At 41.1% G+C, this 26,021-nt stretch overlaps 1 protein-coding gene across 1 annotated transcript in view; it reads right to left on the minus strand.

Moving 5' to 3' along the window:
- Positions 1-393: 393 nt before the first annotated feature.
- Positions 394-26,021, minus strand: part of kcnq4 (potassium voltage-gated channel subfamily Q member 4) — a gene marked incomplete at both ends in the record, with an annotated part of 45,820 nt that continues 20,192 nt past the window's right edge. Inside the window, 15 exons of the mRNA XM_083899501.1 lie at positions 394-603; positions 1,482-1,620; positions 2,271-2,402; positions 8,151-8,247; positions 8,322-8,551; positions 10,012-10,068; positions 10,591-10,611; positions 11,023-11,148; positions 12,143-12,231; positions 12,335-12,430; positions 12,508-12,618; positions 13,310-13,435; positions 13,836-14,011; positions 14,932-15,058; positions 16,369-16,459. Coding sequence (XP_083755627.1) covers positions 394-603; positions 1,482-1,620; positions 2,271-2,402; positions 8,151-8,247; positions 8,322-8,551; positions 10,012-10,068; positions 10,591-10,611; positions 11,023-11,148; positions 12,143-12,231; positions 12,335-12,430; positions 12,508-12,618; positions 13,310-13,435; positions 13,836-14,011; positions 14,932-15,058; positions 16,369-16,459 — 1,828 coding nt within the window. The remainder of the gene's footprint in view (positions 604-1,481; positions 1,621-2,270; positions 2,403-8,150; positions 8,248-8,321; positions 8,552-10,011; positions 10,069-10,590; positions 10,612-11,022; positions 11,149-12,142; positions 12,232-12,334; positions 12,431-12,507; positions 12,619-13,309; positions 13,436-13,835; positions 14,012-14,931; positions 15,059-16,368; positions 16,460-26,021) is intronic.

Raw genomic sequence — 26,021 nt, forward strand, 5'->3', positions numbered from 1 at the left:
CATAATGGCAAGAAAACTTTTCTCCAAAAGTTTACAAAACTTTAAAACTCAAAAAGTCCGATTATCTACAGTCGAAAGCTTGAATGTAAGTATAGACATTAAGCATGAGGTGAGTGGGTGAATGTGGTTCAGTAGTCAAGTAATCAAGTGTCCTCTCCATCTCCATGCTCATGTAGTGGTCTGAGGCAGGTGAGCAGCTTTGGCTGAGGCTCTGTCAGCTTTAGTCTGTATCAGCTATGGAAACTCATTCAGAAAAATGGATGAGGATGTAGATTTGAGATGGGGGTGGGGGTTGGGGTGGGGGTGGGTGGCTGCTCAGAGTGAGGACTCAGCCAAAGGAAGATGAACTGTGGGGTTTTTTTGTTGTTCAGACAGACCCCACAGCCTCTGAGCTCACAGACAGTCCAGGTTGCCGGTGTCGGACTGAGAGATGTTGAGTGTGTTTGCAGAGGGAAACAGGTCTCTTTGGTCCGTGGGGCTGTGGTAGTCAGACGTGAGGTCGGGGTCCAGGAGGGAGGACAGGGTAAACTGGGAGGAGCCTTTCTTTAGGCACTGGGAGTAGATATTGAGCAGAATGTCCAACTTGTTCTCTATGGACTGTACCTAAGAAAGACACAAGAAGAGCTGTTTGATGTGTGGAGACACAAGACAAGACAAGTGTCTTTTCTTATCATTCTACAAAAACATCTGATGATTCATTAACTATATAAGCTAATTGGGAGCTGTAAAGAGGTTGCACTGGACATTTCCTGTTCTCACCAAAGTTTTTGGAGTTTTTTTGTCTGTCTGTCTGTCTGTTAGCAACAAAACTCGAAAAGTCGCGGACGGATTTGGATGAAATTTTCAGGATTACATTTTGGGCGTGATCCGTAGACACTATCACTATTTTTATCGCTATTTTGAGGGGGCTGAGCTGCCTTGGCGGAAGTCTGCGCTCTCCGAGTGCTTTTCTAGTTTGTAATGGTTTTAAAATTGTCATTAGCTAAAGGTGCATTATGTAAAAAATCTAAAGCAACTGGCCAAAAAAATCCTCCTAATATGTCACAGAGACTCAGGAATAATATTCATATAACAAACTGAACTCACCAACAACAACAGTACAGACAAAATATTTGCATTAAAAAAAATATTTTGCAGACTGCAAATCATGTTTATGTTTTGAAATCATGTTTTGGCATGTGGCGCCACCTACCGCCGTCTACCAATCATTGCAGTCAGTAGAGCCTCAGCTGCTGAGCAACCACGGGTTGCCAGTTACGTCAGAAAACGAAACCCAAAAGTCCTCGGTATTTTGAATTTAAATGTAGTAACTGTTTTTGGCCACATTCTTACATATGGCACCTTTAATAGTTTTATTTAGCACTTCCTTTTTTTTTCGTGAGTGTACAAAAGAGGTTTACTTTTGACATATGTTTTTATGATTTAATTGGAACCCAAAGTCTTACAAATGCAAACTAAGTTAAAAAAAAAACTTCCATCACCTGTTTCTCCACCTTTACTACACGTCCCATCATGCTCAGCTCATCGAGTGGATCCAGTTCTGTTGGAGTCTTCTCTCCTTTTTCCGTGCGAGTCTTCTTATCCGACTGAGCGGCTCCTCGTCCGATTATCTGGTCCACCCTTTTTACACAAAAGACAACCTCTCACCATATGACACGCAAGAAAGACGTAAACTGTAGTGTGTCCATCCACCCATCTTCTACTGCTTTATCCTCCACATGAGGGTCACGGGGAGGTGCACCTATCTCAGCTGACATAGGGCTTTACCAGTCCACCACAGGGCCACATATAGAGACAAACAACCATTCACTCTCACACCTACGGTCAATTTAGGGTGTCCAATTTAGCTAATCCCCATATTGCATGTTTATGGACTGTGGGAGGAAGCTGGAGAACCCTTGAACCCAGGTCTTCTTGCTGCAAAGGCAAGAGCACTGCCTAGGTTTTCTCCAGGTTCTCTGGTTTCCTCCCACAGTCCAAAAACATGCAATATGGGGATTAGGTCAATGGACACTCTAAATTGACCGTAGGTGTGAGAGTGTCGTCATGTAGAGGATAAAGTGGTAAATAATGGATGGATGGAGTTCACACAATGCTGATTAAGCTCCTGTCAAACGATTATTCATTCAGTAACACCATTTGTTTTGGTTTCTTTTCTACATTCATGAGACAAAACAAATAAATAAAGTTTTTTTTTTTCATATCGCCAATGATTAGTAATGAACAATAAAAAAAAAAACCATTGTAAATCACATTTGTAAAAGCCCTACCGCATCTGTAGACTCTTGATGCGGCCCAGCATGTCCAGGTGTCCCGCAGAGTACTGCTCGATGACGTCCTTCACGTCATAAGGACGCAGCGTCTCTTTAAACTTCCTCTTGGCCACAAGGAACTTCAAGATCCTACACGTGCATCAAAAAAAATAAAACAAAACATTTTGCTAGTGGCTGGAAAGAAGGCGGTCATGGGTTGGGGGGGGGGGTCTACGACTTGTAGTTTTTGTCCTTTTCTTTTATTTATAAATATGACGCATAGAGTGTATTATTTTGTGATGTTCTGTAAATTTTTTCCTATGTGCATCTTCAATAATAATAAAAAAAAAACCTTATTGCTCCTGTGGTGGACGTCATAGAGCCTCACAGCCCTCATATGGACGTATAATGCAGGACAGTAATGTGATAATAAGATTAATTACAGTCGGTGGGACCTTATCATTCACAAACAGCCCCGTAAAGAGAGAAGAGCAACCCCCTTATTTAACCGTGCGTGTGCATTGTGACGGTGACAACATCTCCCAGAAACATTTGCTTATCAGTAGTTGCTGTTTCAGCAATTAGCATAAATCCACACACACACACACACACACACACACTGTCAGCGCGTCGCCCTGTTTCTGCTCTTTTGTCAGTGTGACAGCCGCGATGTTGAGCCACTGGTGGACCACAGCTGCGTCTGCTCCCAGTGTGCACAGCTCATCATCACTCCCCACCACTGGGAAAGAATGTTGAAGCAGCACTACTGTATCCGCTCTGAAAACATCCTCTGACGGAGCCGCTCCGGTCACACGTTAGGCTCGAGAGAGTGAAGGATGTACCAAATATAGTAAGAAACGGGAGCGGAGGAAGGGAAGCAGGGACGTGACGCATCGTCTTTGTGATACGGAAGCACGGAGATACTGTAGACACTTTAAGTTGTCATCTCAACATTTGTTTGATTGCGTGAAAAAAAATCAAGCTGGCAGGAGCTGAAGGAGTAAGCGGAAGGGAGAGGGGGAGTATTTTCCTTTTTTTTTAACGAAGGAAATCCTATCTCTCTCTCCCAGATGACTAAGTCCACTGTAATACTCCCACCCACACAAAAGGAGGACTCACATCAAAGGTCTAGGAAGTGAAAGAGTGAGAAGGTATCACATCATCAAATATACACAACCGCACACATGCAGAATGCCACAAATAGCACACACACACACACACACACACACACACACACACACACACACACACACACACACACACACACACACACACACACACACACACACACACACACACACACACACTATAACTGTAACACAACAGCTAAGCACGACCAAGTGTAATCTGAACCTGTAAGAGAGGGGGTCATTTTCTGAAATAACCACTGTAACCTTTGTCCACAGGCCCTGCAGCGCTTGCATTTACCAAAGCCACTCACGACACGCAAGCTTTGTGTCGCGGCCAAGAATAGGAGAAGGTGCAGGTAAAGGAGAAGAGGAGCGAGAGGAGGAGGAGGAGGAGGAGGAGGAGTAAGGTTCTACAGCTGGCGATGTAGCAGCTGTCAGCGCCCACTTTCCCCTAACACAGCACTCTTGGTTTCTTGATGACTCCTGCATTTGAGGTATTTTGTAGGCGATCTTTTTTATTTTGCAGGTAGATGCAGATTTTTTTTTGTTTTTTTTTCCAGGGTGGGTCTCAGGTGCAGGTGAAGCAAAAGGCTGGAAAGTGGTGGTAGCGGTGAAGGAGGGGGGGGGGGGGTTGTTCCTATAAACCGCTGATTCCTTCTAAGTCGATGAAGTGTCTTTTATTATACACTACTGTTCAAAAGTTTGGGGTCACCTATACAATTTTGGTGTGTTTTCCATTAAAAGTCACACTTTTATTCATCAAAAGAGTTGCAAAATGAATAGAGATGATGATAATAACTTTTTGGGGGGGGTTCTCATCATCCAATAACCTTCTAATGTGATTAGCAAACACAATGTACCATTACAATACTGCTGAAATGGGCCTCGATACACCTATGTACATTCCATTAACAACCAGACGTTTGCAGCTAGAATAGTCGTTTAGCACATTAACAATGTATAGAGTGTATTTCTGATTAATTGTTATAATGTTATAATATTATAATAATAATAATAATAATATGTAATGTTATAATTCATTGGGGGAAAAAAGTGCTTTTCCTTCAAAAATAAGGACATTTCTAAGTGACCCCAAACTTTTGAACGGTAGTGTATGTGTGGTGTGAGTGTGACCCCATCTCCACCCAGAGAACTTCCAGCAACTGGACAACAGTCACGAGCCGTGGTGGAGCACAGCTGGCACTGCTCAGTGAAAGATAATGTTCCTTCCTGATGTTAGAAGGTTGAGATGTAGGCCAACGGAGAGACAGGAAGTGTCAAAACGCTCGCATAACTGGAGCCGATACAGTATTTTTTTTTTTGCAGTTCAGCAAACGTGAATCCCTGAGAGTTTGCAGTGGTTTATCTGAGACTTAAAGATGACTTTAATGCTGACACATATGCTAGTTGGGCCAAGTACAGTGAACCATTACGGGGGCTATGGCGACCAGCTAAGTGAGGGAAAGGTTAATGAACAAGCTGGAGTATGTGTGCTCAATCATTCCTGCAGAGAAATACACTGCGTAATCACCGCGTTTAAAGAAATATTACAGCGGAAAAAGTGATGACGGCGAGCAAAGATTAAACGGTTATTAATAGTAAGCATGTTCAAACTATTTCATAAAGTAGACTCCATGCAAGACTGCAAACGTGCAGAAATTTTGTTTTTGTGCATTATTGGATTTTCACAGCACAGAGACGCTAGTTTTCCCGTCCTCATCCTCTTCTCCTAATTCTTCTTCTCCTCTTGCTTCCTAATACCTGCCCTCAACAAATGTGCATTCATAAACAGAACGCATCCAGACAGCTGAGAAAGTGCATTCATCTCTCCAAAATGAAGTCTCAGCACTAAAAGCCTGCTGTGCATATCCTGTGTTTCACAGGCATCAGTTGGAGAAGTTTTTGCAAGACGCCACACGAGTGCATGTGTGTGTGTGAGAGAGTGTGAGTTAATACAGTAAAGCACCTGCTGTTTACACACCTGCACTATCTATAGGAACTCCCTCTCTTCTATTGTCTGCGGCGCAGAGCAGCTGAGGTCAGAGCGATCTGCTGAGTCAAGTGCAAAGCTGAGGGAGGATCATATAATATCCTATCAGTGGCATAACAGCGGAAGGGATAATATACTCCTGTTTGTCCATTGAGGAGGAAGCCGGATTTTCATGTTCAAACGCACCTGGTTCCTTGACGGTGAGTCCACCACGTGATGTGAATGGATGGTGTTTCTATTCACTGCTCGCACAAAAGTAAGGGAACACCTAAATCACACAAGTGAAAACAATATTCCAGGTGACTGATATAAACTGCATGTATTCTTTGACAACAGAAGAATCTAGCATCCATCAATGGCTGGATTCAAAATCACACAGAGAATCAAAGACTCTGTTGTGATCACTTCACCTGAAAATTACACAGTTTTTGACTAATTTCCTGAGATGAAATGTGATATTCGATCATCAGACGGCAGATCTGAGATACAAGTCTCATTCCAACAACAACGGAGGTCGTTGGGATTGTAAAACATTCATAAAATTTACAAAAAGTCCATGTCAAAGTCAAATCCTTTAAAGAAAATAAAAGCCCTACACTGCTCTTTACTGTGTTTCTGTCAAGTTTTAACATAGATAGAATGTGGATTAAAACAGCAGCATCATAATGATTTTAAGTTTATTCTTCATTTGACCAAGTGGGAAAAAATGGTTGAAACTGCCATTGAGTGTCCCCTTAATCCCCGAGACTCTAAAGTCCCCTTTTAGCTTTTACCCAAAACTGCATTCCTACTAAAACGCTTAAGCACAAACTAAAAGCAGCAGAAACTCCAGTGCGTGAAAGGCATTTGCTTCACCTTCAGGGATTCATGCAGAAAGAGGGAGTCTGGGTTCAAACCCACAACCATGTGAGGAATGAATAAAATGCCCAAACAATCCTAAAGATGTCTTATGAAACAAGTTATCATATGGTGTCGTCCAAATGCTGTGTTTCGTTATAAATGTAGATCAGTCACTGCAACTATAAAAAAAAACTAAGGTACAAACTCAATAAACTTTTCCTGGAATGCAAGATTCCTAATGACGTACTTTAAATGGCCAAAAATCCACTTTATTACCTCTTTAGGACCCTTTTTTCTGGCATAAACACTGACCTAGATAGGACCAGTCATCCTCATGGAAACCAAAACCCAATAAACTCAGACTAAAACCAGATTATCCCTAACCTTAACCTAAAGTATAGTTCAAATCTTAGCTCAAAACTTCCCCAGTTCCTCAGAAATAAGATTCTGCCTGTGTTTATGTCAGGAAAACACACTCTCCTTGTATTATGAATACAAATGTTTTTTTTTCAATGTGCCCATAATAAGCGTCTCTATGAATGTGTGTACAGTCAGAAACGTTGCAGCTCAAAGTTGCTGAATAACAAGAAAAAGAAGCCACACAGAGACCAAAGCTGACACCACATCTGCTCTTATCACCGTCGCCTCTGTCCAAACCGTGTATCGTATGTCTCTACACATAGTCGTACTGAACCGTAATCATGTGTGTGCTCTCGCAGAGGCAACCCCATCATAAGTAGCTTTCACATCACTGGCCTGAATGAGCCGAACCGGGCTTTCTGAGGGACAAGGTCACATGGGAAAACTAACCCTTCCTCTGCACGAGGGCTCAGTTACCTCTCCTAAGTGGACATTTCCACGCCGTCAGCTAAATCTGCACACGGCACAGCTTCTAAATGGAGGAGCAGCGTGTTCACCTATTATTTCAGGCTGTAAATACCAGGAGACGTGACCATTGTCTGAATGCACACGCGGGGGGATGTTTGTGAGGCCGAAGTGGGCTTGTTTTGTTCACCATCACCATCAGCTGTGATGTGACAGCTCGAAACATTTGTATTTCCTGCTCAACGTGAGGATGAAAATATTCTCTGCCTATCAGAAGAGATGCAAATTATATTTAAATCAAGATTCAAACTGCATTGTTTGATATTTAGAAAACCTTTAGACACATTACATACATTTATTATACCTACCTATCTTTAATGTGGTTGGATACAGGCAATATTTTAATGGTTTATAAGTTGCAAACAATATTATCTTTCTTTTCAAATGATATATATGTATGTGTATATATATATATACACATACATAATAGTAATAATATGTAATATGTAAAATTATATAATATAAATTGTAATAATTGCTATACTATATATAATGCTAATAGTATGGTAAGAATTTTGTAAAAGAGTATTATTATGTTGATCTTATTTCTATATTAATCACATAATAGTTTAGTAATAACATTGGATCATTTGTGTGTGGGGCATAAAGGAGGACACATTTCAACTTTATAATAGGGTTATAATCAATTTTGATAGATATTTGAAGATATTTCATTGATTGTAGTAATAGTAATTCTCCTTAACAAACCTATTAGAAAATTAAGTGGAACAATAATCAACTTTAAAAGCCTATTTAAAAAATAATATACTAAACAAATACAGGAAGGAAATATGATGATGTAGACTTCCCATCTGTTGTTTTGTTTGTTTTGTTGGAGGAGAAACATGAACGTCAGACCATTAATTGTGTTTTTCCTGTATGGGAGTAGTGCAGTAAGGAGTATACATAGAATCATTTATAATACAAACATTAAAAAGTAACAGGGGGTATGCCTACGAAAAGTTATTACTTCGACCTGCTCCTTTTTCGGGGAAACAAAGATTTAAAGGAAATCTGTTATTATCATGTTCAAAAAAAAATGTCCAAACTCACCTGACAGCTCGTATAAGTGTCTTCACAGCTGGGATCACGTCCTCCATGGCCACGTCACAATAGGATTTGTCTTCCACGCTGTCCTCGCCAAGCCCCTCTATGAGACCAAGGTGTATGGAAGTCATTCAAAGATTCTGTCGTTGCAGAGTGTTGATGAAAAGTGTTGCCTACCATCAGCTGGAGGTCGTGGCTTGAGGCGAAGCGAGGTGCGAAAGCGCGTGCGGTCATTGAAGCTCCAGCTCTTCTGGACCTTCCCTGGACTGGTGACATCGGGAACGTTCTCCTGGCTCGGGGAGCGTCGGACCCCGGAGCCCGGAGGCTGTGGCGACGCCTTGTTTCGACTGGTTTGGGACGATCGGGAATTGTTCATCCGGATACGATCCCGGAAGCCCATTTTACCGCTGACGGCGAAAACATAAAAGAGTCAAACATCTCTGAGGTCGATGGTAGTTTGTTTTTCTGAATGATCACAATGTCCGTGCCTTTGACCTTCATGGAAATCTAAACTGTGTAATCCTGGTTGGGGGGGGGTTAAGGGAAACAGCAGAGGGGCAGCCTGAGCTTGTTAGAAAAGAAGTTGTTAGTAAATGTGATGTGACGACAACAAATGTGGCCTCTGATTTTGAGAAAAACCTCTTTGACAAACATAACACGAACAAAACAGACATTTTGTCTTCAGACTAGCTGACTTATTGAAGATGGAGTTAGGCTCTACTTAAAGATTTGCTTATTTAATGCGTCTGACATTGCAATTCAGCAAAATCAGACCTGATTAAAGACTTGCAGCCCTGCTGGGATGGCATACCACCCACCATCAGACCCAGGTACACTGCCTTTATCGCTCCAACCATGTGGATGAGCATCAAAATATCGGCTCCAACGAGCAGCCGTACAAAAAGCACCTCATTGAGCACTTTAACGACTCTCTACAGCCAAGGGCTCGAAAAAGCTCTCTCCGACATACTCTGCTGTCAAAGCACGGTCTGAGGACCACTAACTTCTCTTGCGTCCACTTACATGTTACTCACTCTGTCACAGATCTGTAAGGAAATGCAAATGTCATGCACCACAGAGCAATTCCAGACGCAGTCGCTCACTCGTTGTTCTCGATGATATACTCTTTGTTGTGCGTGTGTTATAGCAAGCCATTTAAATTAAAAATTTAAATAGTGTGAGAGGATGTTAATAGAAACACCATAACATACGAGCAGGCTGAAATGTTTCAGGTGGAATGGAGGGAAAAGGAGAGAGGGGGGGGGGAGAACACCTTTGCATGCAAATAAATGATTTGGGTGCATTCAGCACCTTAACTCGGCTCAGTCGTTCCAAATCATTGAAATGATATGGCATGCAACGGAGGCTTTTGTTGCCCTTTAAAAACCTTTTAAAGCACAAACGGACTGATTGGATAGAAAAGGCCCATGTGACTTATATGAAACAGAACAACATGCTGAATCATTCAGTTTTTGAAAGGTCGATGCTTACTCCTTTTTTTTAGACGTTTGATGGACGCAAACGACCATAAGATTTCTGTCATGTCTTAAACACATGGTTTTATCATAACTTCAAGCAAAAGCAATTAAATTCAGCCGTATCTTCAGCACTCAAACAAAGACCAAGAAGAAACAACCTCACTCAAGCATTTGTGGACTTGAGTATTGTGCCTGTTAAAGGTTTTGGATTAATCCATCACTGCAAATAAGCCAACTGTTCAGTGGGGGAGTCACTGCACAGGCCCACAAAGGTTTGAGGGTTTCAGGCAACGAGACAAGACCGTGTAGGGGGGGAAAGTGAGGGGAGTGGTGTTATTGATCTGTGACGTTTTAGCGTGCCCCGTGCACAGGCTTGTTGCCGTGGATACCTCTGCTTGCGACCGGTGTGAATCCGGAAGAAACCCCGCTTTTTAGAGAGCAGTTGACTGGGGACACACACAAGGCAGAGGGAGAGAGAGGTGAGGGGAAGCGAGGAATGGAAGGAGTGGAGGAGGGGAGAGGGGGATGAGAAGTTCTCAGACTCAACCTGGGTACATGGTGAACCAATGAGAAGTAAAAGGTAAGAGGGGTGAAGCACCAGGGAATGAGAGTGAGTCAGGTCAGGTGGAAGGGTGGAAGTGTAACGTCTCTATAGTCCAAATAGCCTTTTCATTTCATCAACTTCCAAAAGGCATTTTTTGGTTTATGGAGACACGCTTAGTGACGAATGAGGAAGAAGGGTTTGATCATTGGCGGGGGAAGGATCATGCCAAGGTAGTCACCCGAGTATATTCATCAGGACAGCCCATTTAACGGCATGGTTTGAGAGCAGCTCCTCACTTCTCGTGTCTAATGCATGCACAAGTCCATTTTACAATACCAGTCACTTAGTCAAACAACAAATACAGGAAATTCACACTTGTTATGGACATCCTGGCAACGACGAGCACAGCTCATGAAGAACAAACCTGCATGGGACTTCTGCCTTCCTGAGAACAGGTGGAGGATGGAGGATGGATGGCACGGGAAAAGACACAATGGATGTAAAAGGGAAGAAGGGAGGAAGACAGGAAGAGGAAATTGGTGAGTGAACAACGGGAGGTGGTGGAGATGGGTGAGGGTATGAGCCAAAGCAGACAGAAATGCAGAAAGCAGGGGGATCCTGTAACACAGTGGTCTCAGATTAGATGTTAGTGAAAAACTGTTAAAGACCAAACACGTCCATGCAGAAATCTCCGGAAGCAGTCAGCCTTGAGGTTTTGGTAAGAGTGCATGTGTTGAATATGTCCTCCTGTATGTCCTTTGCTGTGTGTGAGCATGAGTTTGTTTTTGGCCACCTGGATGTACTGCGAGGCGGCTGCAGGTGGTGGTTGTGGTGGAGGTGGTGGTGGTGTGCATACCTGTCCCCCGACAGATAGGGGGAGCTGTAGGGCCGCAGCCCAGACAGCAGCGTGTGGTAGGAGTTGGGGAGAACCTTCTTGGTATTGCGCTGTCGCTGGAGGTGACTGAACAGTAGCGTCAGTTCTCTGACACCCCACGTGCACAAATAAAACAAAAAAAAAACAAAAAAAACAAAAAACAAAAATGACATGACAAATCAACAAAAAAAACAAAACAATGAATAATCAACACCTCACAAAAAGGCCAAATCAATGGTCCAAAAACTCAAAAGAAGAGAAAAAATAAAAGAGTTTGAATGTGAAACACGTTTTTTCATGTTCCTCTTCTTTTAAGCAAACAAAAATTAGTCAAATTAATGTAAAAAAAAAAAAAAAAAAGCAAAATATGAGAAACCACTGCGTAGAACAAAAGTAATGACAATAGACTTGAAATGGTAACACTTTGCATCACAGTGGAGTTATGACATGGTAACAGATATGGTAATACCATCTTATTAATTATTATTATTATTTCTATTTTGATAATAATAATTGAAATAGTGTGATAAAAAATTAGATAATATCACAATTATACCATGGTATTTCCAAAGTAATATCCACATAATAACATGATAGTGAGAATTAATACAGGCTGCATGTCATGAGTGTTACACCGTCCAATCCAATCCAACTTTATTTATAAAGCACTTTAAAGACAACACAGTTGGCCAAAGTGCTGTGACAAATAAATATGTTTGTGAATCAAATGACTGTATAATTAAGTTGTTATTCTTACTTACTGTAGTGATTACTATAGAAATAAGAAGAAATTACCATAATATTGTTTTCCATGTTACAAAATAATCACCATACTCTTGTGACTGTACTGTAAAGTGCAACCATTTCATTCTGAAATAATAATTTTAGGGAAATGGACATTACTGCTTTCTGTCAAAACCACCGCTGCCCAAAAATGGTAATAACATAAAAGTATGAGCAGATGAGTTTTGGCAGTTGACTTTTTCATTTTCCAGAGCAAATCTAATCATCTCTGTCATCATTTACTACACCAACAAAGACAACGACAAGTTTCACATTCAGTCAACCAGTGTTGCTCATGTGCAGAGATGTGAGCGCCTACCTGAACGAGGGCAACATGCTGTCGTAGAAGTACCACGTGGCCGTGAGATAGGAGTGTTTGGCATCGGTGGAGTAGAGACGCCACGCAGCCTGAACAAAGACACACAACACAGAGGACCGTTCAGAAACAACCCACCTGAAAAACACCACCACATCAGATAAAGATATGAATGAATCTCATTGAGGTCATCACCTGTATCAGGTTGGCAGCAGGCATCCTCCTTTTCTCAAAATGCTTCTGCCGGTGCTGCTCTTGAACCTTCAGGGCAAAACCTGACCCTAGGATTCCCTGTGAGGCAAACTTTAAGTCAACACCCGGCCAATGAATAATAAATAAATCGATAATTACGATCTTGGGAGACGTACAGCAGGGAGAGCGAAGAAGGAGACCCCAAGAAGAGCAAAGGCTGCAGCGAGGAGTCGTCCCTGCCACGTACGAGGGGTTTTATCACCGTAGCCAATAGTCGTGAGCGTGATCTGGGAGAGAAGACGCACGCATTTACACACACAATGTAATGTCACCTATCCAAAACAAATGTCCCTACAATGTTTGTAAAGCTTGTAAATATAAAGTTATGTCAATAATGTCAACATCAGTGTTTAGACGAGATAAATGGAGCAGAATTGATCTGGTATGACTAAAAACACAAAAAAGGCATCCACAGAGGTGAATTCTACTGATCAGAAAGCTCAGATATTCAGCAGTTTGACGGGATAAGCCCCTGTCGGCCCCTGTGCTGCCGCTGTATACACACAAACATTCCCTCAAATCAAGTCTTTGTCAATCAAACGCCCATTTTTAAGATGAAGGGTGAAGGCAACACAGAAATAATGCTACGTTGTCACATATACAAACAATAACAACATCATCAACAACAACAAAAACAACAAAATACAGACAAAAGTTACTGCATCTTTAAATTGAAAAAGTGTGAGGTAAGGTTTAAGTTAAGGTTAGAGTGAGGTTAGGGTAAGAGTCAGGGATTTCAAATGTGATGTGGATGAACTCCATGGTTCACTGGGTTCAGCTTTGAAAGGTTTCTTCTACTGTATGCAGCAAGGGATACTTCAGGAAATGAAAAAAAAATAAAGGAAATAATGTAATTTCCTCTAAAGTCAACGCAACACAACTATGTGTGAGAGTGTGTGCCCATTATGCAGTACTCACAGTCCCCCACCAGAGGGAGTCTGCATAGGTATTGAATTCTGTGTTGTTGTCTTTCTCTGCCAGGTAGACCAGGAAGGAGGCAAAGATCAGGACCAGGAACCCGATGTACCAAGCTGTAATCAACTCCTGAGAGAGAAGACGAGAAGAAACAAGAGGAAGTATCAGTTACAGCTGAACAGCATCTTTACCATCATGACCACACTGATTATCATTAATGCTTCAATTCCCATTATCATCATCATCATCATCATCATCAACACATCTGGACTGGCTTAAAGAGCTGATGCATCAGTTCCTCATCATCATCATCACATTTGAACTGGGACCTGACTGTCAAACATCAGCACAGTGTCCACAATAATATGTCCTCACTCAAAGTAAACACTACAAACAAACGTTCAGAAATCAGTTTGACAGCATGCACTGCAAACACACACAACACACTCAAACACAAACAACACAATCGACGTCTGCGCGAGTCGTCAATCAATGTAAATCAAGTAAACAAGAGGCTCTCGATTCCCACCTTGCTGTGAGCGTAAACCACCGAGCCCAGTAGTTTCCACGTGCCTCCCCGCCGGTCCATGCGAACCATGCGTAAAATCTGCAGGAAGCGCATGCTTCGCAGAGCTGAGGTGGCAAAGATGTTGCCCTGCGTTCCTGCAGCGATCACAGCCAGTGACGCCACGAATACTATGAAGTCTGCGGGGGACGGAGAGAGAGAGAGAGGAGTGATGATGAGGTGCTTTTACAGTTTAGCTTTCACACAGAGAATAAAACGTAAACAAACACATTCACACACAAAGAGCCGGCTCTAGGCATAGAGGGAATTCCATATAAACTGTTTATGAATCAAAATGAACATTCCTTATAATATCATGGTAACACTTTAGATTAGGGAACACATATTCACCATTAACTAGGTGCTTACTAACATATATAAGTAGTATACTAGCCCTTTATTAGTAAATATTAAGCACGTATTAACACCTTATTAAGGAAAAGACTTAATTTATGTCGTAATAGAGGTAGAATAAGGTTATGTAGAAAAAGGTGTTAATACGTGCTTAATAATTACTAATAAAGGGCTAGTATGCTACTTATATTAGTAAGCACTTAGTTAATAGTGAATATGTGTTCCCTAATCTAAAGTGTTACCATTATAATAATAGTTAAGACAGAAAAAAAGAAAGTGTATGGAAGTTCAAACGTGTCAAATTTAATGATCTGTCAAGTAACAGTTGTTGTTTTATTTGACCTTTTTCTTTCCATTTATTACTTTAGTATAATTTATTACTGCACTGCAGAGTATTTTATTTAGTTTTTTGTAAATTTTGCTTGCAGTGTGAACGAACATGCTATATAGTGTTTTATTACTTGTTTATTAATGTGTTCATTTTCTTGTCGTCCACAGGACTGTCCGACAAATGTATTTCTGTTTTTCATGGAAAACAAGCTTTGTTTGTCTGAGGAGTTACTTAAAAACTTGTTTCTAGAAACCACTGTGGTGTGTGTGTGTGTGTGTGTGTTGTGTGACAGTGGATAGAAGAGACAGGGAATCTCGCCTCAGGCAATGCAATGCACTCACACACACTCACACACACACACACACACACACTGACCTATGACACAGAAGGGCTTTCTGGCAAACCGCAGCCGTCCCTGCCATCCTCGGTATCGGCAGCAACAGCCCGACGCCCAGATCCTGATGAAGTACTCGGAACCAAACACCACAATCATGACAAACTCCTGCCAACACACACACACACACACACACACACACACACACACACACACACACACACACACACACACAAAAGGAAGTTAATTCGTTGATTATCTACTGCTTTATCCTCAAAATAAGGGGGAAAAATCAAAGGTGAGTCATCAAATATCAGATTTTTACTCAATTTAAGGCATCCGTCTGTGAGTAAATGCGCCTAACTTCACACAAATATCTACTGATGTGTATATTTTCCACATGATTGACAGGAAGCCTTACACTACCACACCTCCATTTTAACACACACTAATTGCACTGTATATTTAAGGTTTAAAGGTAAAAATGATTTAGTTTCATATGTGGAAGGTTTCATTAAAAGATCAAAATAGGGATGCACAATATTCGGTATATGCAAATATTAAAATAGTATTATCAGATATTGGTAAACACACAAAGATCCACCGATAAATGACTAAAGACTAAAATAGTAGGCTGAAAGTAAGCTGCCACCTCCTCACCTTCTATGCTAGCGCCCCCTACAGTTGCTATAGTGTTGTTGCTTATTTATTTTGCACAATTAAGATATTTTTATAACCACATCTGCTGCGACATATGTATAAAAAAACATAGTAGGAGTAAATGAAATACCCGCACAAGCATTCCCGATATGTCGCCATATCAGACATCGGTAAAAAGGCCAATATGGCGCATCCCTCGATCCAAACATCCTAAAGCTTACACCATAACAGTCAGGGCCCATTAACACAACACTCAGTCAGTCTCATGATTATTACAGGCAGTTTAAGGTGCACTGAATGTCATTAGAGGGAATGACCGTGTAAGTTAAGTCCACTAATGGGTGACTGCCTGCTAATGGTCGACTGATTGATGGAAATAGTGAACAGAGTGAAAGCAGACCATTAAATAACATGTAAAGAAGAGCAAGGTGGGAAGAAAGGGGAGAACGGGCAATTGAGAGATGACAATTCAGGTTAAGGAAGGAGAGAGCAAGTGTCCATTACCTAAAGTACAGGAGGAGGAGGAGGAGGAGAGATTATGGGATAGCTATTAAGGTTAGTGGATTGAGGCTGAGACTTCCTGCGCAGTCAACAACACCTGAATGCTCGCACCTGCGTTCGTAGCTGTCAGAGCATACATAACAATAGCACGTGAGCACATGCAGATGTACTGTACTACGTGAGAGTTTGTGTGTGTGTGTGTGTGTGTGTGTGTGTGTGTGTGTGTGTGTGTGTGTGTGTGTGTGTGTGGAAGAGCATGAAAATAGATGCTGATGTAGTCGTCAGTGTGTGTGAGTGTGTGTGAGATGAGGTTTTACCAGTATGAAGAGGCTTTGATTGGCAAACTTCTGGTGTTCAGGGATGGTGGAGAACACAGACAACACCAAGCAGCTGAAAACCAGCAGAAATCTGAAAGACACACAAACACACACACACATATATATTTATAGAGTCAGTCAACAACATTACAAAACACACACAATAGAAATAAGACATTAATCCCTTAAGAGAAAGAGCAAATGCACTAAATAAAAGTCATTAAAATATGCCTTGTTCACCGCCTTGTGATTAACCAACTGAGAAAAAGTAAATTATAAATAAAGAGGAAGAAATGTGTTGATCCATGACCAAACGAAAACTTGGCACACTCACTAATATTCTCATATTAAGAATCACTAGAAAGGAACCAAATTCAGTTGTATCTTTATCTGTATGCAAGTAACACAATGGACACACATTTACTTCAAAATACGTATAAAAACAACAACTACTATATACAAATATATACTGATTTGGTGGTTGGAATAAACATAGTGATGAGGTTTATCATTAAGTCTCATAATGTTTTAGATCTTATATTATTGTCAACCAACATAAATATATATATATATATATAATAACAGTCAGTTGATCATTAAATGAAATCTAGAAAAGCACTCGGAGAGCGCAGACCAATCAGAGCTGACAAGGCTGCTCTGATTCTTGCTCCAAAGTGAAAATTAAATGTAGTTTCTAACTTCAATGTATGAACATTATGTTGTTATTTATATTGAACTTAATGTCTGCACTGTCTATTGAACTAATTATGTTGTTACCTTTAAATATTTTGCTATATAAAAATCTCATTTATTTACATTTCCCTTATATTTACAAATCATAATATGTGTGTGTCTGACTGTTGGACAAGATGGTACGGTCCACATGAAGGTGTTGGGACTAGGTCATGGCCTTGACAGACACAGCCATTTAACATAGTGATAAACATAAAAACTGCAAGTGAGACTTTAAATCTATTTTAAATGTAGTTAAAACAAATGTTATTATTTTTTATCAGATTCATTAATAGGATCTGTTGTGACTTTTGTCTTCTTGGCCTTTGACGCAGTGTGAGCTGCGGTTTTATAGCCCTGTGAATGTGAGATGTTGGGTTTTCCCATTTTTTTTAAATGTATGTAATTTTTCTGTTACAGTGCAGCACTTTGGGCAACGGAGTCATTTTCAATAACACTTTTCACCTGCAGAAGACGACAGTGAATCTCCGCGGTGACAGAAATGACTGTGCCGCAGACGTGATAGCCACTTCACTTTGAGAACTACTCCAGAATAAAAATACAACATAAATCTTCCCAAGTTGTCGTATGTTCTCGGTGCTCTCATGTTCGTATAAACACTTCTCCTCGGGGGAGACGTGGCGACGAGTATAATCAGGATGAGACGGACATGAGCATAATTTACACTTTCTGTTCGGCAAAGAACTTGAAAGCAGTTCTGTGAGAGACTTCTTCAAAACTGTGCAGTTCTTTCTGAAAGATTTCTCCGTGAGAGTCCGCACTAAAGATGATGCATTCACCTTAACAATCATGTTACACGCAACTAAAAAGAATTATGTTCCCACTAATGAGGTAACCACCCCACCATGTCCCTCCTCATCTGTGGAAAAAGTTATTGTTAGATGTTGTTTCAGTGGATGTGTCAAGGTTAAAAAGAGCTTTAGTGTTCAGGAGACAGCAGAAGAGAATCTGTTGCCAGGGTGATTGTTATATTTATTAACTTTTTTTTATTTACTAGTAATTGGTCAGAAACACGAGAATAGAGTGGTGATAAGGGGTACAGATTGGAAAAAAAGTAAAATTATTCTTACTTAATTTCACTACGACAGCATGACCTTCTCGTATCTGTGTCAGTAGGTCATATTTAAATGTTGTATAAAGGATCCCAGTAAAGTTATTCGTTTGCCGTTATTCCTCACGTATGACACCTTTAAAGCCGCTCAGCGAAAAAGAACCAAAGCACCCCGAACAATGGATCTACGACCGGAGATCAATTCCGAGAGGACAGACTGTGCGAAACGTAAAATTAGAGCCGAGAGACACGAGGCAGAAATGAGTTGCACGCAAACACACGGTCGACGCTGCCTGTTCTCTGTGCCATGCCGTGAATCCAAGTGAGATGGGATAAGCCAGGTGGCAGCTGCATGTCCAGCTGGTCTACATGTCAGAGACCAAAGTTAGAGAGCACTTGTTGGACACTGAAGTGATTCTTACGGCCTGGCACAGACGTCCCCCCTTTCAGCACGATAAGTGAAATGAGTAAGGCATTTTAAGGATCTCGCTGAAAAAAAAAAAGACTGCTTGAAATTGTGAACAATGAAGCAACTGCACAGGCAAGCTGCTGAGAAACATGTAAATATTGGGTGGAAAGAAAGAGGGGAAATGTGGAATACACAAACAGAAGACCACATTCATCAGCATCGATTCAACAGAGGAGGAAACAATAAGAGAGACCTGCACCCTCAGTGTCCAATCAGTGGAGAAACCGAGTGAAATGATAAACTGTACATACACTACCGTACAAAAGTTTGGGGTCACTTAGAAATGTCCTTTCATTTCCAACGAATATACCATTAAATGAATTAGAAATACACTCTATACATTGTTAATGTGGTAAACGACTATTCTAGCTGTAAACATCTGGTTTTTAATGGTACATAGGTGTATAGAGGCCCATTTCCAGCAACCATCTCTCCAGTGTTCTAATGGTACATTGTGTTTGCTAATCGTGTTAGAAGGCTATTGAATGATTAGAAAACCCTGGAAAACCCTTGTGCAATGATGTTAGCACAGCTGAAATCAGTTTTATTTGGAATAAAAAAAATCATTATTTCTGATCTTGTCAATGTCTTGACTGTATTTTCTATTCACTTTGCAACTCTTTTGATGAATAAAAGTGTGACTTTTAATGGAAAACACAACAAAGATTGTATAGGTGAGCCCCAAACTATTGAGCGGTAGTGTAACCTTGCATCAGCTTTGCACCACAAATGACAGAGTGATGTCCAAGACTGTGTGTATGTTTCCTGCTGTTCTGAAAAGCCTGCTATCTGTTGTCACTTCATGGAGTGCATAGTGTCAATAATCAGGAATAGACCACAAAGAGACAAGAGTCAACTTAAGACGGCCAGAAAGACACTGAACACCAAGTGTGAATAGTGTGAACAGTCACCGCTTCATTACTACTGGACGCTCCTCAGAGCAGTGATGTGTGCAAGGAAGAGAGTTTGTGCTCACGCCACAGTGGAGTCGCTCTGAAAAACCCACTTTAGACGATTTTCCACAAACAATGCATTTCAGTCGTTCATCAACAGAGTATTATGCTGACTAACCTGGCTGTCTTTTTCCCCTCAATTGACTGATACCGCTGTATGGCTATCAATAAGAAGGAGATGCACTGGGGGCAGCATCTCAGGCGCTTTATGACAGGAAACACGTTACAGCACAAGATAGCCAGATCGACAGCTTGGCAGTTTCACAAAAATGCCGACACAACATTCCCGCACAGAAGTGAGTTTTCAGAGCAACTCTGCATTTACCTGGAAACGATCCCTCATTTTCAGTAAAAAACCCAAAAAACGCTAGCCAACGCGGCTGTGTGCAGCCAGTTTGCATAAACAAAGAGTGGGTTTTTGTAGGGTGTCGCTTAACAAAAGCTCATCTCATCCAGACCACAGACCACAAACAGACCTCAAATCACACATGACACACGGCTGTAAAATACCACTCACCCTCATCTACGTTCTAGTCCTCCACTCGAGTAAATGCTGCTCTGGGTGCTTTAATAATCAAGTGACACTGAATATAGTATATACAGTATGACCAGTGCTATGTAGGTAGATCACTTATTCAATAATAACTTTTTAGAACAGACCTATGTATGTCTTAGGGAAATCTGGACCATGACTGGGAGACTTTGACCTATCAGAGGACAGCTCAGAGAGAAGACGCAAGCAGTGGACGCCAGCAAGGGATGGGAAGGTACCACTGTTTTGTATCCGATACCAATACTGATATCAAAAATCTAAATCTGTATCTACTGATGCAGACATTAGTCCAATACAGTCATTTTAGACCATTTATGAACAATGAAGCTGTTAACAACCATTTCAGTGACATAATTCCCCAACTGTATAACAAATATCGTAATCCCAAAAAGGAGAGGAAAAAAAACATAGTCCAAACATGACTCTAATTAAATGACCTAAAATGCTTTTGCTAATTTTTATGCCTGATATCTGATCCAGAGATTTTGACCAGTATCGCACTGATATTGACCGATACCGACTCCAAAGCAGAATATGACGATGACAAAAACGAGGAAGAAGAAGAAAGAGGGTGCCAATATCTGCAGTTCAAATGAATCATTAAAAACCCTTTTGAGTTTAAGACATACAGTCTAGAAGCACAGCAGACTGTAGTCCAGAGGTGGACACTCTGAGTGCCTTAGATCTACTTTGAATGTCCTTTTCAACTATTTTTTTTCCACCATAGATGTCAAAGATACAAACAAACCTGCAGCCTCTCACCTGTGAGTGTGACAGCAGCAGCATCACAGACAGGCAGCACAATGAGTGTTCATCCTTGCGTGACTAACGGTAAGAGAGTGAATAAATAATGGTGTCATGTTTGTGGTTGTCTGAGGTTTGAACATGAGTTTTGTAATTTGAACTTTACAGTCCTAACAGGAATAGGTTTGAATATGTCTATTTTTTTTTTCAGCTATAGCTCTTCAGGTGGAGTTAAGTGACTTGGGAACACCTGCCATAATGATGCATATTTGTGCATATCTGTTAAGATGTCCCCAGGGGATAAGAAATATTTAAATAAAATATGACCACTGTCCAACATCCACCTCAGTACCACCACCAATCTTTAAAGAGACAAAGTCAGAATCCACCAAATAGTTCTCAAGAGGACATCAAAAGAAACTCAGACTTGTGCAGTTTACGGAGTCGAACATTCATTATTTTGGATGTAGGAGACAAAGTGAATATCGTAATCTGAGACGTCATCAGTCATCACAAGATGGCGGTTGTCTCAAAGGATCAGACCAAAAACTTAAAAAGGAGGATAAAACGAAAGCCTGACTCACTCATTACAGACGTGCAGTAATGAATGGGCATGTTCATTTGGAGATGCAGCACTTGTGAAAAAAAGACAAGACAGACATTGGTTGATAAAAGTCAGGCTCGCTGGAGGTTTACTGCAAGGCTGTCTGTGTTAATAATGGCTGCAGAACTTTTGTAGAAAGGATAATGCATGCTCTGCTATATACACAAACTTTTCTCCAAGATCTGAGCGAGTGTAATTTGTCTCACGGACACAGGAGAATCAAGAAAGATGCAAGCACAGTGAGACACGGAGAGTACAGGAAAGTACAGTAGAGTACAGTACACCTCTACTTTAAAACAATAACGGATCACTGTTACAAACCACATGCCTTTGTATACACTATATAAAGTGCACATATACTTTGGCTGAAGGCATGTAAAGCTCCAGAGGGCCATTGGGCTCCTGGTGGGGCAGACAACAAACAAATGCACAGCAGGCTGCAGGGCGAGCTGGCTGCTTATAATGGAAGTTGGACTGGGTGCTTTTACTGCTGTTTTCCTGTAAACTTATAAGTGAAAAGGAAGATCTCACATTACTGAAAATACTGAAGTGAGATAAATAGCTATTACCAGTGCTAATAAACATATATGACACTGTGTCGAGGCTACATTACACCGTGTGAGGTCAGCACTCAGTGCTCCGCTGCACAGGCAGAGCGGGAGTGTGGGAGAATGCACATTTTATTCAATCTTGGCTGAATGATAAAGCAGCTATCAGTTTCACATAACAGAGGAGGCGAGGGGTGGTGGTGGAGGGGAGAGAGGCTTTGTCACCATGATGAAGAAAGAGAGGAAATTGACAAGGTGACAAAGATGTCAAGATTTATAGAAAAACAAAAAAAGCAAATGATTCCCGTAAACGAGTGAACACGGAACAGAACAGAGAGAGCCATAAGTCATGTCATGTTACCTCTAACTCTGGGGCATCAGCATAATGGTTACGCTCAAAGGGCCAGATGTAACTGTCATACAGAATAAATGGAACTAAATGTAAACAAATATAATGTAAAATAAAGGTAACTACTCTGTAACACATTGCTAAATAACTTTCTGTATTTATTACTCTTTCAAGTTACAAATATGATGCATTATAGATGTAACCCCGGTCACTCGTCGCATGATGCATATACAATGATACACTGTGATCTAGTGGCAGGATGCCGTCATTTTGCGGATAACGCAATCGCCGTGCATTGTGGGAAATGTAGTTTATGGTCAACGCACGCCTTAAAGCAGCATAGACCTATTTTAACACAGATTTTTAATTAATCACTCGCGGGCCACATAAAATGACATGGCGGGCCACATCTGGCCCCCGGGCCTCGAGTTTGACCCGTGGTCTAACTCTATGTGTAGATTTGCAGGTGTGTGTGTGTGTGTGTGTGTGTGTGTGTGTGTGTGTGTGGGTGTGTGTGCGGGTGTGTGTGTGAGTGTGTTCTTGTCTTTCTATGCTTGTGTGGACCACCCCCTGGCAAAGCACCTTTTTTGTGGGGACATTTTTCCTTGTGGGGACATTATGCCCGGTCCCAAGGATATGTGGTAAAGACATGAATGTGTGTGTGTGTGTGTGTGTGTGTGTGACCTAACAACAACTTTCAGGCGTTGACCTGCACATCTGTGCACATGCTGCAGGTGCACAAATATGCAAACACACAAAAAAAAAAGAGAGCATGTGCACAGTCCAATCATTGAACACTCCCTTATAGCGACACCTTTCCCCAAGGACACGCACAGGTAAAAACAAACGCACAGAGGAGGCACAATTTAGCACATGAAATGTATTTATAGCCAGAGAGTGTGACGGACACACGCGTGTGTCAACTGATGTCAAATGTCACCTTGGTAATGAAGAACTTCACACCTTTGCGGTGTCTACAGAAGGGTAACCACAAAATACGGGGCGCAGGAAAGCAGCTCGGAAACAAAAGAACGACTGTGTCCCATTCAGAGAGGAATAAAGACAGGAGAAAGGTGAGGTGGCAGAGTGAGAAAGAGGAGTGAGAGTGTCGTCAGCTGAGAGAGAGGGAGGGAGGGAGGGAGAGGAAAGGTGGAAACAGTAGAAAGATATTAATAGTGTTTCTCTCTCCTTAAATAGCGACTGCAGACAAAATGTGTGCAGGTAGTGAGCAGAGCACAGCTAACGCAGCACAACTCAAGCTGGCCAATCTTACGACCCGTTAAGTAAGCCACTCCCACTACTTTTTCTTCTTCTTCTTCTTCTGGGACAGCAAAACTTCCAAGATGGGGACAAAAATATAAAAAACAACACACAAACAAACAACGGATGAAACGTGCTTTTTCACAAGGAAAGAAGCTGAGTGAGCATTTCAGAAGCTCTAGTAACGCCCGGGGGGGAGGGAGAGGGAGAGAGAGAGAGAGAGGGGGGACACATCGGAGTACAAAGGAATGTGTTTTGTTTTCCAATGTATGCCACAACCTGCAGGAAAAAAAAATTATGTGACAAGATAAATTATTAACATCACTGAGAGAGAGACACACACACACACACACACACACACACAACTCATGTAATGAGTGCCGCTCACACTGCTCACAAAAGGTGCAACCATGGCAGTTTGCATCACAAGTGACGCTTCAGCACAAATAATGCTCTTTATAAACATATACAGAGTTCTTCCTAACACGACCGTCGCTCACACGCAGCAACAGCACTGAGACACATCCACTGCTCAGCAAAACAAACACACACACACACACACACATGCTCGACAAAGAGCCACAGATTGCTACACTGTTCCAATGTCTGTCGTCAGATGATGCATTTCAAACAGAGTGACGCTTTGCACTGATACATTTTCCAAGCTGGTGAATGTCACAACCACACACACACACACACACACACACAGGTTTGTGCAGCTATTCTTTTTAGGACACTGCATGATTTCCAATAATTTTGAAAGCCTTAGCCTTAACCTTAACCACTGAAAACCTCAGAAAATATGGTTGTGTCGCTTAACGACCAGGTTTTGAGCTACTGATCCTGACAAGGTCAGTGATTATCCTCCACATCCACATCATAATTGAGTTCTTTGTTCCAAGTATTTGATTGATTGAAACGTCTCTTTTGTTACGTCACCACTGAGGACTTCACCAAACTATCACTGGATCTAAATAACAGAGATGTCCTGACCTCTGAGCACTCAGTCACGGGAGAATCACACAGAAATGATGCAAAAGTTATGCAAAATCAATCAAATAAATAATTTTTAAACACATGTCATGATTTTGGGGATTTATCGGTAATAAAGATCCCAGCGAGTCTATTCCACGGGGCTTTATAATGTGGGAAAAATCTTTGGATTGCAAATGACACTTTTATTGATGGTTTTCTTTCAGATCTGGCTGTCTCCAAGAGTTCACAGTTCCAAGGCATTGTTCCAAATGCAATCATGTTGGGAGTAATTAGACCACAAGAGGGAGAGAAAACAATCTAGAGCAAACTTATATTCTTAATCCTGGTCACACTGTATAAACTATCCAAACTATACAGAAGATAACACTATCAGAGATGTAAAAACGGCATTAACATACAGTATATACACAACCGTTCAAAGGTTTGGGGTCAAGCATTTCCTTGAAAAATATATATTTAATGAATATCACATTAAATTAAGCAGAAATAGATTCTATACATTGTTATTGTGGTAAACGACTATTCTAGCTGCAAACGTCTGGTTTTAATGGAATATGTATAGTGCATAGAGGCCTATTTCCAGCAACCATCTCTCCAGTGTTCTAATGGTACATTGTGTTTGCTAATCGCGTTAGAAGGCTATTGGATGATTAGAAAACCATTGAAAACACTTGTGCAATGATATTAGTTTTGCTGGTTCTTTGACGAAAGAAAAATTTGAAGGGCAAAATTATTTTATTTTTTTAAATAAAAATCATTATTTCTAATCTTGTCAATGTCTTGACTATATTTTCTATTCATTTTGCAACTCTTTTGATGAATAAAAGTGTGACTTTTAATGGAAAACAAAAAGAATTGTATAGGTGACGCCAAACCTTTGAACGGTAGTGTATATGTATTGGATCGTGGGAGCTACGGCATATCCCAGCATGCATTTCTTGCTTTGACCACTTTGACCATCTATCACAATGGACCTTGGAACAGTAAGTCACAGATTGGACTCAATGACTAACTGGAGGCTCTAAATTTATGTTCATACTAACAAATTATCAGAGAAAATACAGAGCTTAGGTCTTTGCGGCCCTGACTGTAAGAATCACATTAGTCCACAAATATCAGGAAAATGTCAATTCCAAACTCGAGAAATAAACTTCCACTCGTTTTTTCTGGAGCCTCATTGACACATGTCTTTACAGATATGCGGTGCGGTTGGTTAGTGACTAGAGAAATATGTGTGGTCACATAATGGAGTGAAATTAAAGTTGCACCACATAGGGAAAGGAGAAATTGCTGGGCGAGACCGTGTGAGTGACCTTGACATGGATTCTAATGAATTAAACACCGTTTCTCGGTGATCGGTGGTGATTCCACCT

The sequence above is a fragment of the Microchirus variegatus genome (genome assembly GCF_963457635.1).
Source record: "Microchirus variegatus genome assembly, chromosome: 13".
Classification (NCBI taxonomy): domain Eukaryota; kingdom Metazoa; phylum Chordata; class Actinopteri; order Pleuronectiformes; family Soleidae; genus Microchirus; species Microchirus variegatus.